This window comes from Stegostoma tigrinum, chromosome 20, assembly GCF_030684315.1.
Source record: "Stegostoma tigrinum isolate sSteTig4 chromosome 20, sSteTig4.hap1, whole genome shotgun sequence".
NCBI lineage: Eukaryota > Metazoa > Chordata > Chondrichthyes > Orectolobiformes > Stegostomatidae > Stegostoma > Stegostoma tigrinum.
Window position 1 is genome coordinate 40,968,372 of NC_081373.1, and position 17,201 is coordinate 40,985,572.

Genomic DNA, 17,201 nt, shown 5'->3' on the forward strand with positions numbered 1-17,201 from the left:
ATTGAGCCAGTGCTCAACAAAAGCCAGCCTGGTAGCCAAGTGCGACCCCAGTCCAGACAATGAATTAATACACAGTAATAAAAGCCAGTCAGATACCAAATGCCTAAATTTTTAAAACTGCATTGCGTACCCCACTGCATGGTATATAATCACAAAATAAAATGTATCAAAGAAAAACGTATCAAAGATGTCTACATTTTATGACAATTCACTGAATGGAGTGTAATCAGGACAGCAGAAAACTGGGAGTCAAATATTTAGAAATCTAAAAACAGTTTGTTTAATCATTTTGTAGCAACTTATGGTATAGCAAACAGCGGTTAGAAGTACAAACGATTGTCTTTGCTTGGTTCCAGCACATAAACTGTGCTAAACTGTACATCAGTAATCAAGACATCACAATTATTTGAAGTTCACTTTAGCAAATTTTCAATTATGAAGAAATAAATTTACAACACATAATATTGCCCCTCTTTGTTGAAGATTTGAGGTCAAAATAAACCCTAAAAGAAAATTGTTGTTATTCCCAAATTCTCTGAAGTGTATTTAATTAGTGTTATCCAAAGTATTAGTTAAATTCCAACACTGTGCCAGAGCCATTGTTGCACACAGTTCAAAGCAAAAAAAAACTGTAAAACACTCTATAAAGACCTTTAAGTACATTCATGTTTAAATACTTTTTTCTCAATGAGATTTCAGAAGACAGTTCCACTCCACTAAATTCACATTAACAGCTGAAGTGGTGCATTGAACTGGACATAGGCAAAACATCAACATCACAAATTACTTTCTATCTTAGACTTTGTGATACTTAATGCATTATCAACAAGTCAAGCTATTCCAATCTCTTGTAGCTTCCATTAAATGACGTTGACCATGGCCTACCCAATCCTCCTGGTTATCAAATATTCGACCACAAAACCAGCAGCTGAATTTAGCCTCAACAGCTTTATTCGAAACGGTTTTTACAATCTGATAATTGTTCTTGCTTGTCTTTTTCAATTTTAACTTCAGCACATATCGTTCCTTTACAGGGCTTACTGGTTTTATCTTTTTGTACTGATTGAGGAGGCAACCTTTCTCAGCTACCTGCATACTGCTACAAGCATCCAACAAAGCACAAATTGTTCTTTTTGATAAAACTACTTTGAGAACATTTCCTTTACATTTTTTAATGGTTTTCATGACATTAACCACTTCAGGGACATCGACATCAGGATGATTAAGCACTATCACAGGTTGGTTTCTTCTGGGACATCTAATAAGCTGCCCATGATCGAAAGGTACAAGTCTTAGGGTTTTTACGATGCTACGCCTAGATGCGATATTCTTAACTTCAGGAGAATTTTTTCGTTCTCGCTCTATTCCTTTAAGTTCATTAAAGCTACTGGATACTATTTTTGATTGATTTTCAGAATTCTCCAACTTTTTTTTTAGTCTCTTGCTATACCTGAAAACAAGTTTTTCATTACACGATTTCCGTGGTTGCCACAGCTCATCAGACTCCTCATCATCCCATCTGCAGATTGATTTTGTTGCAGATCTCAGAGAAGAAACTGAAGAGACTTTGTTAGCATTTCTTTTCTCAGCAGAACGAATGGATGAACTTCTGGGAGCTGGAGGAATAGGAAGTTTAAGAGAAGTCTGAGCACCAAGATGAGGAGCGTTGTTGTCATTTGCAGGAGTTGAGGGCACGGTTTTATTCACTGGTAGCAGGATACATGGAGAGCCACTAGCAAACAATGCAGTCTGACTTGGCTTCTGTAAAGACTTAGTCAAGTCACCTGCAGCATCACTGTGAAGTGCCACAGAATTTGTCAGAAACTGACTACTTTTCATTCCTGACTCCACATTAGAACTTTTGATAAATCTCAAGAAAATCTTCTTCTGAAATGGTGCATTTTCTTCAGCAATAGGACTAAAATTTGTCACAGCATCTTCACTTCTAGTTTCAGTAGGTTTATTTGCAATACATTGAAGTACAACAGTTTGCTGGTCTGATACATTTTCAGATTTTGTGCCCAGTGTGTTCTCACAACCCAATACAGTCCCTTGCCTTGGCAGAACAGAGGGGGAATTACTTGAAACAGATGATGTAATATTCTCAAGTGGTTCAATAAATATTTTTTTGTCCTGATCATTTATGTTTAATGCACCTTTCTCAGCTGCATTACTGTTATTAATATCAAAAGCAAGCTTTGCATAAGAATGATGATCAAACACAGTGGAAACTGTATCTTTAGGCAAAGTATCATTGAAAGACACACTGTTTACTGGTGTAGCCTTCATGCAATCTATTCTGGAATCACTGGTTAATGAACACGTATTTTGCACGATCTTGGCAGATACTGGTGTCTGTTCTTGTACACAAGCACTTGTTCCATTCAACGTCTGAGGAGTGCCACCACAAACAATACTAGTTACTGCACCAAGAGTTCCATTTCCAAAAGTAAGTATTAAACCAGACCCCTTATCTGGCAGGGAGGCAGAGTTTGCAGTAACAACTTTTGGCTGTGGAACTGATCCCCCAGAGACTATATGCAATCTAGGCTGTTTTGTCAAATGTAATGGCACTGCAGAACTTTTCTGTGACGGCTGGATTAGAACTGATTTAGTGATACCAGCAAGACGCAAAGGACCCAGAAGTGTGACAGGCACTACTGCAGAGTTACTGCTCGCATTAGCAGAGGTACGGATTGCATCCTTTAACAACTGCTGGTTAATTATTTCAGCAGAATGAGTCTTTAACAGTGTGTTCAATTTTTCAACATTTGGTGGCATGCAACTTCTTGATACAGGTGGAGATAGGGTCTGCACTGTTCTTTTCTCACCCAGAGATTTGTCAGTACCCAAATCACCGCTATCATTTAGACAGTCTAACTGTGCTGACAAAGGGCCCTGCTGAATAGAATAATTATGTAAATCCATTTTGTTTGTGGCAGTAGATATACCAGTCTGTTTTTCTGGAAAACTAGGGGGACTATTTTGAGGAGACTGTGATCCACTGCAAGAATTTTCATCACCAAATATGGAAGAGGCTTTCAATGCATCAAGGAGTAACTGATTTTCTTCAGGAGCCAAGCAACTCATTCCATCCCCAGTCTGCAATGAGAACACAGATGTAATTCTAGGCATTACTGGGGAAACACTACGCTCACTAGCTTGCTCTTCCAACAAGCCTTCTGCAGTAACTCTGTGATCCTTGTTATCGATGATAGAAGAGTCCATCATCTCTACATCTGGTTTACTTAGACAAGTTGACATTTCTGAAAATGATTCTGATCTACTGTAATCCAGGATCTCTTCCTGGGAACCTGAGCTATCACTAGAAATTGTTTCAAAACAGTGGAGTGGATGAAATTTAGCATTTCCCTCCAAACAAGGTGTCCAATCTGTTGTAGAAGGCCGATTACTTGTACACTTGAGCTCATGCTGTTTCTGCACTTGCATACAATTTTGGCCAGTTAGTATTTCATGAACATTTTTGAATTCCATTTCACTAACCTTTGAGGCTTCAGATTCACACTTTTCCAATATCGGTACCTCTGTAGAATGTAAATTTAAATTACGCAAACATTTATCATGATCAACTTGGTTAGGTTCCTCAACATTGATGGGACAGATACGTTGCTCTGAAACCTCTGTGCTTAATACTGCATCGCAAGAATTAAGCTTACACTCAACTACAGAATTAGTACAAAGATCACCACATCTTGGTTTTAGAGTTTCAGCTCCAAGTTCATTTGAAGCAGAAAAGACAGTAGAACTTGATGTTGCAGAACTTGTGCATACTGTAGATGACTGAGTAATATTTTTTAATGCCACTGATTTTCTGCCTCCATCAGATTTTTCAACAATTTCAGAAGGTTCCCGTATTTGCAGAATCATAGGTGAATTAAATTCATTCGTACCTTGGCTACCTGGATTTTGACAGCCAAGCAGCAACTGGGATGAAATGCTTGTTGATGATGGTTCGCTGAAACTTGAAGTGCTGGCTGTTGAAACCTTACCACTTAATGGATCATATTTTGAATTTGTAGAGGCTTGAGAAGTTACAATACATTGCAACTGTTGAAGGCTTGACATATGAATTCTATCAGCTTCTAGATTATGTGGCTGCCCAGAACTTGATTCATCTTTAAAGGAGCTTTGGGGAAGAACTGCTGAGGGTTGCGAAATTGTGGTTGGCTTTGAATTATCACCCTGCACTATCAAGCCAGAAGATTGATTTGAAGTAGAAATCTTCACCTTAGCATAATTGTGAATAAAAGGCAAATGACAACCTTTTATGGATTGTAATGAAGCATCACAGTCTGCCTGAGACATCATTTTTCCACTGGAAGCCTGCTCTTTTAAGCAATGCAATCCTTTTGAAGAAATTTGGTTAACGGTTGAAGATACAAATGTCTGAGATGAACAACTGTCTGATAAAGAAGATCCTTCTGAGTTTGCAGTCTTGTTTTGTTTAATTTGGTTATCTGGTCTACTTTTGCTTATTGTGGGCTCAATTAGATTCAAAGATGATGTTGGTAATAATAACTTACCTGTGAGAGATGAATTCATACCTACAGTTAATGGCTGTATTGACTTAACCTGAGCAAACTTACCACTCGTTATGGAAAGTGTGTGAGATATCTGTGGAACTGAAGTTTGTATCTTTGGCACCGTAGAATTGTCCGTTACCATGAATGCATGAGGCTGATTTGTTAAAATATTTGATAATCTAATGAATTCTGCATTCATATGTGATGCTTGTGTACAGGGTAATTTAACATCTGAATTTCCTGTGTTCTGAGGCAAACATAAGGAACCATCATTACTAGCTTTAGTTTGAGCATCTGAAGCACTTGCATTTTGTTTACATGTAGGTATTAACTTCAATACTAAATGTTGTTTGCCGTTCACAACTTTGAAGCCCATAAATTGAGCACTATAGTTAGGTGGCACCGATAACTTATTCTTTAGTATTAGGACAGGGGGCTGAAATGGAACAATCTTTATAGCTGTTTGTTTAGGGCTACTTACATCTGCTGCCTTCTGTAGACTAGAAGTCTGCGACCAAAGCCTACAGCTATCATCCTTCTCCACGCTAGCATCTTTGGGACTAACTATTTTTTCATTCAAACCCACATCTACAACTAGAGACGGTTGTACAGGTTGGATGAACTTCTTTGTTGCCTCATCAGACCTCTTAGCATTATCCTTTGTAGTTGACAAATGAGGTGTTTGCCTTTTCTTTCTCCATTGTACTTTCCGAGACACCCCATTTTTATATCTTTTCAGAACAAGTTTCAGACCTGCCGAACTCTTTAATTTTCCTTTCTGACATGAATCCACTTCTGTTTTTGAACTGCCACTTTCTGTCAAGTCTTTGTGGACAGCATTAATGTGTTTTATAATATAGTCTTTACGTGTTGCACCATATTTGCAGTATTGACAGCAAAAGGGAAAAGCTCCTGTGTGTACAACAAGATGTCTCTGAAACTCACCTTTTGTGTAACTTACATGCTCACATTTACCACATTTGTACTGAATCACATCATGTCTGTGAATGTGCTGAATAAATGTACCTTGATCCTTAGTAGAAAACCGACATTTTTCACAGCGAAAATTACCATTTACACCATGTTTCCAATTTAAATGTTTTCTCAGCTCTTGTAGAGTATACATTTTACCATCATTGCAAACTTCACACTTAAGAAGAGGAGTGCGATGTTTCAATCGGTGTTGGCTAAGTGTTTGAAAATCATTAGCAGTAAAACTACACAACTCACAGGGATATACAGGCAAATCTGCAGCATGCAACTCCTGATAATGTTTCAGTAACTGTTTTGGGTTGTATTCAGCACTATCTTTGCATTTTTCACAGCTAAAACGTAGAACCTTTACTAGTACACCTTTTGCCAATCCCTGTGAAGTTTTAGATACATCGCCCAATAAATGCGGCAAAGAACTATCCTTGAAAGAAATAACTGGATGGTCCACCCGAGCTAGGCCACCTCTCCTCATGGATTTTCTTGCTGTTTGGCATCTATTTAGTGATGTTTTACTGTCATTTACAACCAAGTATGGAGAGATGCTTTTCCGTACATCTAATCTTGAAAGAACAACTTTTACATTTTTAAGTTTAAAGTTCAACTCTTGGCAAGACTGGTTATTCACGATATTATTCAGAGTCACCGAAGAAATAGTTGAAACTCGTGCACATTTTTGTGCTGCTCCTTTGTCCTTTTGTAAAATGTTTCCTGTTGATAAAGTTAGCTTCTTTCTACAAAATCTCTTGCTGACTGCACCTACAAAAGCATTTGCTTCATTAATTTGTACAAAGTTTTTCTGGTCAGATTGCATATTTCAATTTGGTGGAATGTTAAGCAAGGATGTTGCAGAGACTTGTTAGACGTCCTCTTTCCAATTGTTGCATATCTCAAGGTGGCTGAGAAAGATCATTTCTCCATACTTTAGCTCAGGCAAAACCAGGCTATAAATTATTCTGAAGAGTGACAGCCGTTCTGTAAAATAAAGGAAAACCATTTTGAATTGAACTATTGCACACAAGATACTAATGTACTGCACAAAATAACTGTCATGAACACGACCTACAGTAACTGCGTAACTCAAACTTCTGATGCAGGATTTCAAAAAAAGACAATTAAAGTTAACAGAAGTTTTGAAAATCCAACAATTAAAAAGGATGATAAATGAATGTTTAAGCATTGTTTGGTGGGAATATGTCCCAGCAAACAAAAAAAAACTGTTACAGTTTTGGTTGTACTACTTATTCTTGGGTGCAGGCAACACTATTAACTGCTGCTGCAAATGGCCCACAAAAGCATCTTTTTCTTAAAAATGGGGCATAGTTAACCAGTGGCATCCTTTGTCATCTGTACTCAAAATTGTAGTTTTTCATGTTTTCCAATGCACTTGTTGAATCTTTCCAAAGGATGCCGAAATGTTCTATTTGGATCAGACAGCTTTGATTTTTTTCTTTTTTTCCTGGGATGTGGATGTCACTGGTAAGACCATATTTTTCACAATTATCAGACCAAGTAAGGATATGGAGTACATTCCCTAAAACAGCTCAGTGAAATAGGTAAATTTTTAACAAACTGATGTTGGTTTCACAACCATCTTGACTGAAACCATCTTTAAATTCCAGATTGTTTTTGCTTTAAAATCAACTGAAGTCAAAATGTGCCCAGCTGCCAAAGAGGACTTTGTGCACGTGCCTCTAGAGCATTAGCCTGAGCCTCTGGATTAACAATGTTTTAACATTACACAATGTCATAACCATCTTTTCATCAGGATAGTCATAACATCACTGGACTAGTAACCCAGAAGCTTAGGCTAATGCTTTGGGGGCACGAAAACATACAAAGTTAAGTTGCTCACATATCACCTGAAATCAACCAAACACAGGGTTTTTGTCAGACAGAAAAGAAAAATAAATAGAATATTCCCATCAGGGTTTTCTTAACTTCACTGAGCCAGCAACAGGCTTCTGACTAACACCAAACTTAAAACTGAGCACGTTTTTCCTTACTTGGTTAGGCCCAGAAGGTAAACTCAAAATAAAGTATATTGCTGTATACGCAGGAAATTTGAAAAACAGAAAATATTGGAAACACGCAGCTGATCAGGCAGCACATATGGACAGAGAAAGCAAGTTAACATTTCAGATCGATTAGCTTTCCATTAACAGCCTGCTCAGGTCAACACATCCTTTTATACGTCCTAGCAAGTGGCATCATCCTCTTAGTTTGACAGAAAGTCATTGTTATAGAGCATGGAAAGAGACCCTTAGGACCATCTCATCCATTCTGACAAGATATCCTAAATTGATCTAGTCCCATTGGCTAGCATTTGGCCCATGTTCATCTAATCCTTCCTATTCATGTACATACCCAATGCTTTTTATAGGCTGTAACTGTACCTGCCTCCACCACCTTATTCCATAAATGCACCACCCCATGCGTGAAAAAGTTGCACCTCAGGTCCTTTTTAAATCTTTCCCTCTCTCACCTTAAACTCATGCCCTCTAGTTTTGGGCTCCTCTACCCTGGAAAAATACCTTAGATAATCTTCCTATTCATGCTGGTTTGAGAAAAAAAACTGTCAACTTTAAATCTCCTGCTTATGACCGTACATCCCTGCTTCAGCACTGCACATGAGAGGCATTGACAAGGAATCTACTTTGAGTGGGATCTTGGACATCTGAGAGGAGGTTTGGCTTGGAAGCATTGCAACTTTCAAACTCCAAAAGGTCCTAACTGCCAGGCCCAGCACTCAGTAGCTGATAAAAGAACCAAATGAAACCCTATTCAATCTCGTTCTCAAATCTACCCCATCACAAATGGGTCTGTCCACAATATTGTGGCGGTCATATCTACCTTCTCCTCATGGAGATGAGTCGCATCTGTGTACTAACACTCACTGTATTCTGCAGCATTGACATCATTTTAAATGGAACAAATCCAGTCTAGATCTATCAACTCAAAACTGTATATACAAGACACTGTGGGTCTTCACCTACCAAGTGTACGCATACAGCCACAATCTGTTGCCTCATCATTCAGCACATCAACTATTACCTTCAAGACAAGGGATCAATTCTAGTTTAATGGCTTGTGTAGAACTATATATATAAAATGAGGTGCAAGCCTCAAAGTGAAATACAGGTTTTCAGATATGCTAAGTAGCAGAAGCAGTATTAAGAAAGAAAGCTAAATAATGCCACAATCAATGCAATGGATCAAATGTATTCTCTGTAGTCCTGCCATATGCAATCATGAATGGTTACAGATAATTCAACAGGACGAAGAAGCTGCAAAAACATCCCTGTCCTCGACGATGGCAGAGCCCAGAACATCAGTGCAAAATACAGAGTTGGTCAACCACATTCATCCAGAAATGTTGACTGAATGATCCAACTATCCAGCCTGAGGACTTCAAAATAAAAGTCATTTTTCAACTAATTCATTTCACGTAACTGAAAAACAGCTGACGACAAGGGAATACATCGAAAGCTGTGGGTCCTGACAACATCACAGCAGTATTGATGACGATGTGCACTCCAGAACTGGCCAAACCTTCAATAACAAGAGATAATGGGAACTGCAGATGCTGGAGAATCCAAGATAATAAAATGTGAGGCTGGATGAACACAGCAGGCCAAGCAGCATCTCAGGAGCACAAAAGCTGACGTTTCGGGCCTAGACCCTTCATCAGAGAGGGGGATGGGGTGAGGGTTCTGAAATAAATAGGGAGAGAGGGGGAGGCAGACCGAAGATGGAGAGAGTATAGGTGGGGAGGTAGGGAGGGAATAGGTCCGTCCAGGGAAGACGCACAGGTCAAGGAGGTGGGATGAGGTTAGTAGGTAGGAGATGGAGGTGCGGCTTGGGGTGGGAGGAAGGGATGGGTGAGAGGAAGAACAGGTTAGGGAGGCAGAGACAGGTTGGACGGGTTTTGGGATGCAGTGGGTGGAGGGGAAGAGCTGGGCTGGTTGTGTGGTGCAGTGGGGGGAGGGGACGAACTGGGCTGGTTTAGGGATGCGGTGGGGCAAGGGGAGATTTTGAAGCTGGTGAAGTCCACATTGATACCATTAGGCTGCAGGGTTCCCAAGCGGATTATGAGTTGCTGTTTTTTTGTTTCAATGCAGTTACTATCAAATACCTGACAACAGTGTAGATTGTCCTGGTATGTCTGCCAAAAAAAAGCATTACAAATCAAATCTAGCTAATTATCCTACCAAACTATTCTCAATAGCAAAATCAGAGTCATCAGTCTTACAGCACAAAAACAGACCCTTCAGTCCAACCAGTCCATGACGAACATAATTCCAAACTAAAGTAATTTCACCTGCCTGCTCCTGGCCCATACACCTCCAAACCTTCCATAGTCACGTACTTATCCAAATATCTTTTCAACGTTGTAATTGTATCCGCATCCCCACTTCATCAAGAAGTTCATTCCACACACAAACTATGTTGTGTAAAAAAATGTGCTTTTTATTTAAAATGTATTTTTTGTTTAACTCTGTCCCCTCACCTTGTAAATGTGTCCCCTAGTCTTGGTGCAAGAACTTGTCAAATGTGTTATTATGTGGCAATCACTCAGAAATAACCTCAGTAGGAGCTCATGGTATAGTGGTACACAGTTTGGAGCAGGCTGATTCGAAAAATATGTTAAAACCTGTGCACAAATACTCTGGGGATTTTAATGAGCAGCGTTAGTGCCTCTAACTGTGGGCCAGGAGATTCAGGTTCAAGCTCCACCCATCCTGCTGGTGCCAAAATGTCCAACCAGGTTGATTAAAAATACCACACAGGTTAGATGTGTCAGTACCACTTGCATCCATATTTCATCAGGACCTTAATCCAAATATAGATAAAAGAGCATATTTACAGAGGTATTAATGGCAGATCTTAGCATTGTAACAACATTTGACAATAAGCAGAATCAAAGACCACCTGCAAAATTGAGGGTAATGAGAATCAAGGGAAAAACAGGAGTACTAACAAGCAAAAAGGAAAACAATACCACTTTCCGAAGGCCAATCACCTTATTCCCACCATGTCACAGCAGGAATTCCTTTGGATATTAACCCCAGCCCAAATGTTTAACTACTTCCATGACCTTCCCTCATGGGAGAGATTTACTAATAATTAGAGTCCCATTCCGAACTCCTCGTTTAAATAATGAAGTAGTCCATATCAATGTGCAGCAAGGGCAAGACAATATTCATGCCAATAACGTTGCTAAAAAGAGAATCTAATCCTCTACTTTACAATTATCAACAATGTCATCACTGTATCTTCACCATTATCACGAGACTGCCAGTGACCAGAAACATAACTGGCCAGGCAACCTAAATACTGTGGCTAAAACAGCAGAACACAGCATTCTCCTTTGAGGGACTCAATTCTGGAGTTCCAAATCCCAGGCCCTCTCTAGAAGCTGTAAGTCAGGAGAAAGATGAAATATTCTCCATTTGCCTAGATGACGCCACTCCAATTACACGCAAGTTGATTTGAACAAACCAGGGCAAAGTCCATAATTTGAGTGGTAACCTGTTCAACATTCATTCCCTCAACTACCAGTACGTCACAGTTTCATGGTGTACCATTACCAAAAACAAAAGCTGCAAGAACTTGTTGAAACTTTCTTCCCAAAGTCTATCACCTCTACACCAAAAAAGGGCAAAGTAGTGCATGCACTCATCAATACCTCCAAGATCTGAAAACAGAACATCCTTCCGGCATTGTTGCCGAATCATAATCCTGGAATTCTCTACCTAACAGAATTGTATCTTAACCAAAGAAACAATAAATGCTCACAAAATTCATCATCACTTTCTCAAAAGCAATTCAGGGCAAGTAATATGCTAGTAATGCCAGCAACAGCCATATCCCATGAATGAAAAAGAAAGTTAGGGGCCACCCAGGATTACTGGGTCTTGAATGCATCAAGACAATCCTTAATAATACTCAAGAGTCTGAATGTTTCATAAAAACCTGATTATTTCATCTTCATACACATCATAAATGTCTGTTCTATGAAATAGCTTCATCCCGTTTTTGTTTTAAAAATGTCACTTATAAAGTTATAAAACAATTAGGGACAAGTAATTTTGAAATTCTTCCTATGAACAGAAAGCCTTTCCAAAGACAGATCAAAGAAGTACCAAAACAACCACAGAATAAGTAAGGCCAAGCAGCATCAGAAGAGTAGGAAAGTTTGACATTTCAGAAATGAAGAAGGATCTCGACCCGAAACGTCAAACGTTCCTCCTCCTCTGATGCTGCGAGGCCTGCTGTGCTTATCCAGCTTCACACTCAGATTCTCCAGAATCGGCAGTTCCTACCTTCTCAGAGAACAAATAAGTTAAGGAGCAGAAAGAGAGACTACTTTCATATCTGTTAAATAAACATACTCCCAGTCGTGGAGGATTAAAAATTTGTAGAGTCTGGAAATATTTTGTGTTTTCAATCTATTGCATGATACTGAAAAACAATACAGAACAGAAGCTGCTATTAAATACTAAGAAAAAAACAAAAATGTTAAACAATAGCACAATAGTTTATTTGCTTGGTTTTAGAAAAGTCATTTTTAAGCTACATTAGGTAAGTAAAAACCACAACAAGTCACTTAACAGCAAAGTTTACAATGCGTTGAATGGAAAGATGGCAACTGTGGTTTAAAAGTAGCATACCAGCAACCAGAGGGGGTGGGGCAAGAAGTATACACAATATCAAATTAATGGAAAATTTTGACAGTAGATCTCTCCACTTTTTGAACTGTATCCCTATCATTCTTTCACTTTCTCTCCTTAATGTTAACCCATTTCTCTTTCTTCTAATCTGTGTTGCTATTAGTCATTGTCTCTCTCTCTCAATCGCTCTTTCTCTCACTCACACGACAGAAATTCCCCGTACAAACTCACCATTTTATTTTCTCACATTACTCCAATGCAATTGGACCACTGCTGCTCTATCATTATTGCCAACCCTAGGTCCTGCAGTCCATTTTGCTACCTAGCTGAACGTATTGTCCTTACCTACATGTGGGAAATACTTCATTTCTTAATGTAACTTGTACTATTGAAAATTCGTATTTTCAGCTTTATGTACAAGGAATGAAAATTATATGGCTAATACATATTTAAATGTATATTCTTTAAAGAAAAATTGGCAGCTCCAACTAGAAGCCATCTCTCCCAAGTAAGATTTCAGCATCTTCATCACCCACCAGCCATGTTGAAAAATGAGATGCACAAGGGCAGATTGAAGAAAACATGCAATGTGAAACAGTAACCAGCAGGTCTTCTTCATGATCTAAGATTTCAGGCAATCATATGATGATCGTTTGTTTGTATGAATGGTGATATTCTTTAGGTTCGACAACAGAATTATACATTAGCCCTAGTGCCAGTTCCTCCTGATGTAATAAAACAATCATTTTACAACTGAGATAACACAGTGTGAAGCTAGATGAACACTGCAGGCTAAGCAGCATCAGAGGAGCAGGAAAGCTTGACGCTTCGGGTCAGGGCCCTTCTTCGGAAGTGAAGGCCCAAAGCGTCAAGCTTTCCTGCTCCTCTGATGCTGCTTGGCCTGCTGTGTTCATCCAGCTTCACAGCGTGTTATCTTAGATTCTCCAGCATCAGCAGTTCCTACTATCTCTGCAACAATTTTACAACTGAATTGTCCGTCTACTTCAACCTGGTAGTGCAGAATAGATTTACAAAGGATGTTACCAAGGGTCTTAGTTATAATGAGAGGCTGGATAGGCTGGGACATTTCCCCTGAAGCAAAGAGATTTATAAAATTGTGAGGGACATGGAGAAGATGAATTGCTAAAGTCTTTTTCCGAGGGTAGGGAAGTCCGAAACAAGAGAGCATCAGTTTAAGCCGAAAGGGGAGAGATTTTTAAAGGGACCCAAGAGGCAACATTTTTCATATTGAGAGAGTGAGAGTTGTCAGATGAAGTGGTAGAGGAGAGTACAATTACAACATTTGAAAGACATTTGGACAGGTACATCAGTAGGAAATGTCTAGAGGAACATGGGCCAAATAAAGGCAAATGGGGCATGTTCTGTTTAGGAAACCTGCTCAGCATGGACAAGTTATGCTGAATGGTTTGTTTCCATGCTGTGTCATTTCCACAGACTCTCAAGTGATAAAAAAAATCAGAAAAATATTTACCTTGTTCATCTGTTTACCCTTCATCCAAAAGGAACCCAGCCCCTGCTTCACAGGTCAAAACCCAACCACGTAATGTCCCCCTGACAGAAGGGGCAGTGTCAGGCAGAGGAAAACTGGTTCTGAGACACTATTTTCACCATCACTTTCCCCATTTCAAACTCAAAACAAATATCCTTTCACTTTCCAACCTGTATGATTTGAATAGTAGACGACCAACACATTGTGTGGTAACGCAGTGAATCTGCTGTATTGGCTCATTTGCTTTCAATTAATTAGAAGTATTTTCACAACAAGCCCAAATTTTTATTCCAAATCATTGCAATATACCAGAACATGCTTGCCGCTTAACTTTTCAATTTGTTCAGTTATAAAATGCAAGTGTTAAAATATGGGTGCTCCAACAGTTGCAGTATTTTCAGGAAAATGGAAACATTTCTTTTTGGAAGCATTCTTTTTCACATATTCACTTCAAATACTAGTTATGTTCAGATACCGGTTTTATTCTTCATATTATTCTTGATTAACTAATAGCAAGTAATAACAATCTTGTCTTAAATGAGTGGTATTTGTGCCTTTTATAATGGCAACAGGATGCTTCCTGTGGATTACTATTTGTTCAGGCATGTAGGAAAATAAGGAAGATGAAATTGTTATTGATATGTACAAGATTAAACATTTAGAAGATAAAATAAGTTGTACCACTGGTTGGTCTTGCTGAAAGAAAAAGACGCTAGATTGCCATGCCATTACTTATTGCCACAGTAATGGAAACATTTAACAAGATGCTCTTAGATAGCCATGAATGGCAACTCTACAACAAATTAAAATTTCAAAATAGAACTGAGCATTGACCCCAATTATATGTATTCAAAAGGGTATTAAAAGACTGTAATGCAATCAGTATTTGGGAGATTTGGGTAACTGCACTGGCTTCATATTTTTAAAATTGGCAAAATCAACAAACTGCCCTCCAGAAGTTTAATTTTTGAGACATTCGTGTCTGTAATACATCCACAACAATCCATCAGAAGTTTTGAAAATTAAGCTTTACTCAAGTTATCCTTCATTAAACATAAACAAATTAAGCAAAACCAACTAAACAATTCTTTCTGCTTGAGACTCAATTTCATCACAATCTTCAAGCATAACCAGTAATCAAGATAGTGGTGATCCTATTACTTTCCTTGAAAGAAAAGCTGCAAGGTTGAAGCCAAGATGTGCAGCTTTGTATTGTCTTAGTAACATCAGAGCCAGTGAACATGTCAGTTTTCAAGAATCTGCTCAAAATTTAGAAAAGCATGCAATTTTCAGATAGAAGAATCATTTATAACATTGAGTTTAATATTTCATCCTGTTAATGAGTGAAAAAACCCATCTAAGTTCATGCAGAGTCTGTACACCACTTCTCAAATATTAAATACTTTATAGAAGATCTCTTTACAGAATTGTTCTGCTGAGAAGTCTTCAAAGTATGAAATATTAATATTTATTTAAAGAGATACTGTCAAACACTTGGGTTTTCATGTAAATCCATTTTCTTGACAACCAACCTGAAGTACTCAAAATTGGCACAAGCAACCTAAAATTGTTAGCATTACATATCTAATGACAACGTGTACTAATGTAGCGTCTTTCATGTGGTAAGTTGTCCCAAGATCTTCCACAGAAACTTCAACATTTAAAACTGTGCCACAAATGAGACATTAGTATTTGATCAAGGAGACAGGTCTTCAAAGAGACAGGAGTAATAATCAAAATTAAAACTGTCAACTAGAAGCCAAATGTAGGTCAGCAAACACAGATGATGGGTAAACAGGTCTTGATCAGTCAGAATGTGGACAAAAATGCTGCAGATGTGCAAAAACTGATGGAGGATAGATGCAGAGAGACAGAATAGCTGCTCACTGTAATAATAGTAATAACAGGGTCTACAGGTAATAATGGTACCAAATTGTCAAATAAAGGATTGTGGAACAAAGACTTGTTTATGCTGTAGATTTTCTAATATCTTTGGGCATGCTACAACCCTCCAAACTATAGAGAGCAAGAAGATATTCCACCCACTAAGTAACCAAAGTATATTGAATCAAGGCGTTATACAGCAGTTTACAATTGAGGGAATTAATGATTGGTGTTCAACAATCCAAGTCTATCGATATTAAAATTCACTAAATTATCGGGGGGGGGGGCTGGGTGGGCGAAAGAAGGGAAGACACAACTGTGCAACCTCATTGGAAACATTCCCAAGATGGGTCAATTCAGTAAATTCATATTTCTTCACTCCACTTTACTAAAGCAATTTAATAGGGTTGGGCATGACACACGATCCAATATACAAAACTAAGTTAAATTGGCCAATGATGATCAATAACTGTCGTCGGATTTCTATATCACTTATCCAAAAGCAACGGAAACAAAACATCCATAAACACAGTACAAATTCCCCACTGCCATAAATAAAAATGAGAGATTCTGGTGTAAATTATTCGAGTTACAAAACTATCACTACACAAGACGAATTTCGTGACAACTCAAGAATTTGTCATTTTGAAGTGAAATCATATTTTAAGAGCCTCAACATGGGTAATTTATTTTCCAATTAGTCCTGGCTACAGACTACACGTGTCACACATACAAACGACCAAGGAGCAAAAGCAAAATTTTGAACTGAAACAATTTCAAGGTGAACAAGTACAATGCAAATCCACCTACTTACAATGCCTACCAGGCAATGCAGCGGTAACAGCTTTGAAAGTTCACCACTAGTCTACAACGGATAAACAGAAGTCTGAACAATACGTTTATCCAATTGAAGTTTTCGGACCTACTCCAGTGGACATGATCCGAGGCCGAAAATCACGAATAGAAATCTATTTAACCCCACCGTCAAAATGGCGGATGTGTACACTTACGCGTAATTGAGAGATTGGTTGATGTATTCCCTTTCAACCAAGCACTTACAACTCCCAAAGAACCGGCTTAAAGGACGGCGGCATCGCAAGAGCACTTCCCCCGTTTTTCCGACCCCAGGCCTCCAGGTACCTGCATTTGCCGACGTTTTGTCGGCTGCACTACTTACTCTTAGCCCGAAAATGTCCTCCGCCCACGACTGGTGCGAGCGAGCCGACATTTTCTTCAGGGTTTGTTAGAATTCCCGGGGAGTGGCAGCCGCGGCGGCTTGCAACCGAAGGGACCCCGTCAGGTCACTGTCTTGACTGGTGCGTTTAGAATTTTTTTCCTGCACACAGATCAAAGCCTTACCTTTTGTTTTTGGAAAGTTGTGAGACGGTCCCTATGAGCTGCCATGACAGTCACATCCGGGCATTGAGCTGCTTGTGGAGATGCCGGTTTGCTGCGGCCGAGCAGCGGCCCCGGGGGAGGCGCTCCTGGACTGGCCGGGCCTGGCCTACACTGAACCGAGAATGGGGGAGGTTGTGGTACCTGACTCTCAACTTCCGTCAAAATCGCTGCGACTCTTCCTGTTCGAAAATTGCACGCCAA

General features: G+C 39.1%; 1 protein-coding gene across 3 annotated transcripts; it reads right to left on the reverse strand.

Moving 5' to 3' along the window:
- Nucleotides 1-256: 256 nt before the first annotated feature.
- Nucleotides 257-17,166, reverse strand: LOC125461897 (zinc finger protein 518A). Of its 3 annotated transcripts, none has more exons than XM_048551230.2 (2): nt 16,962-17,166; nt 257-6,509 (listed from the first exon to the last, which is right to left on the reverse strand). In XM_048551230.2, exon 2 carries the CDS (start codon nt 6,346-6,348, stop codon nt 823-825), a length of 5,526 nt encoding a protein of 1,841 aa, XP_048407187.1. In that variant the 5' UTR covers nt 6,349-6,509; nt 16,962-17,166; the 3' UTR covers nt 257-822. The 3 variants fall into 3 exon arrangements, with proteins under 3 accessions (XP_048407187.1, XP_048407186.1, XP_048407188.1); XM_048551229.2 differs by lacking the exon at nt 16,962-17,166 and adding an exon at nt 16,417-16,587; XM_048551231.2 differs by lacking the exon at nt 16,962-17,166 and adding an exon at nt 16,525-16,579.
- Between the last annotated feature and the right edge of the window lie 35 nt (nt 17,167-17,201).

Bases quoted from the DNA above. Each gene is read 5' to 3' on its own strand.
- LOC125461897 (XM_048551230.2), bottom strand. From the start codon at position 6,348: ATGCAATCTGACCAGAAAAACTTTGTACAAATTAATGAAGCAAATGCT.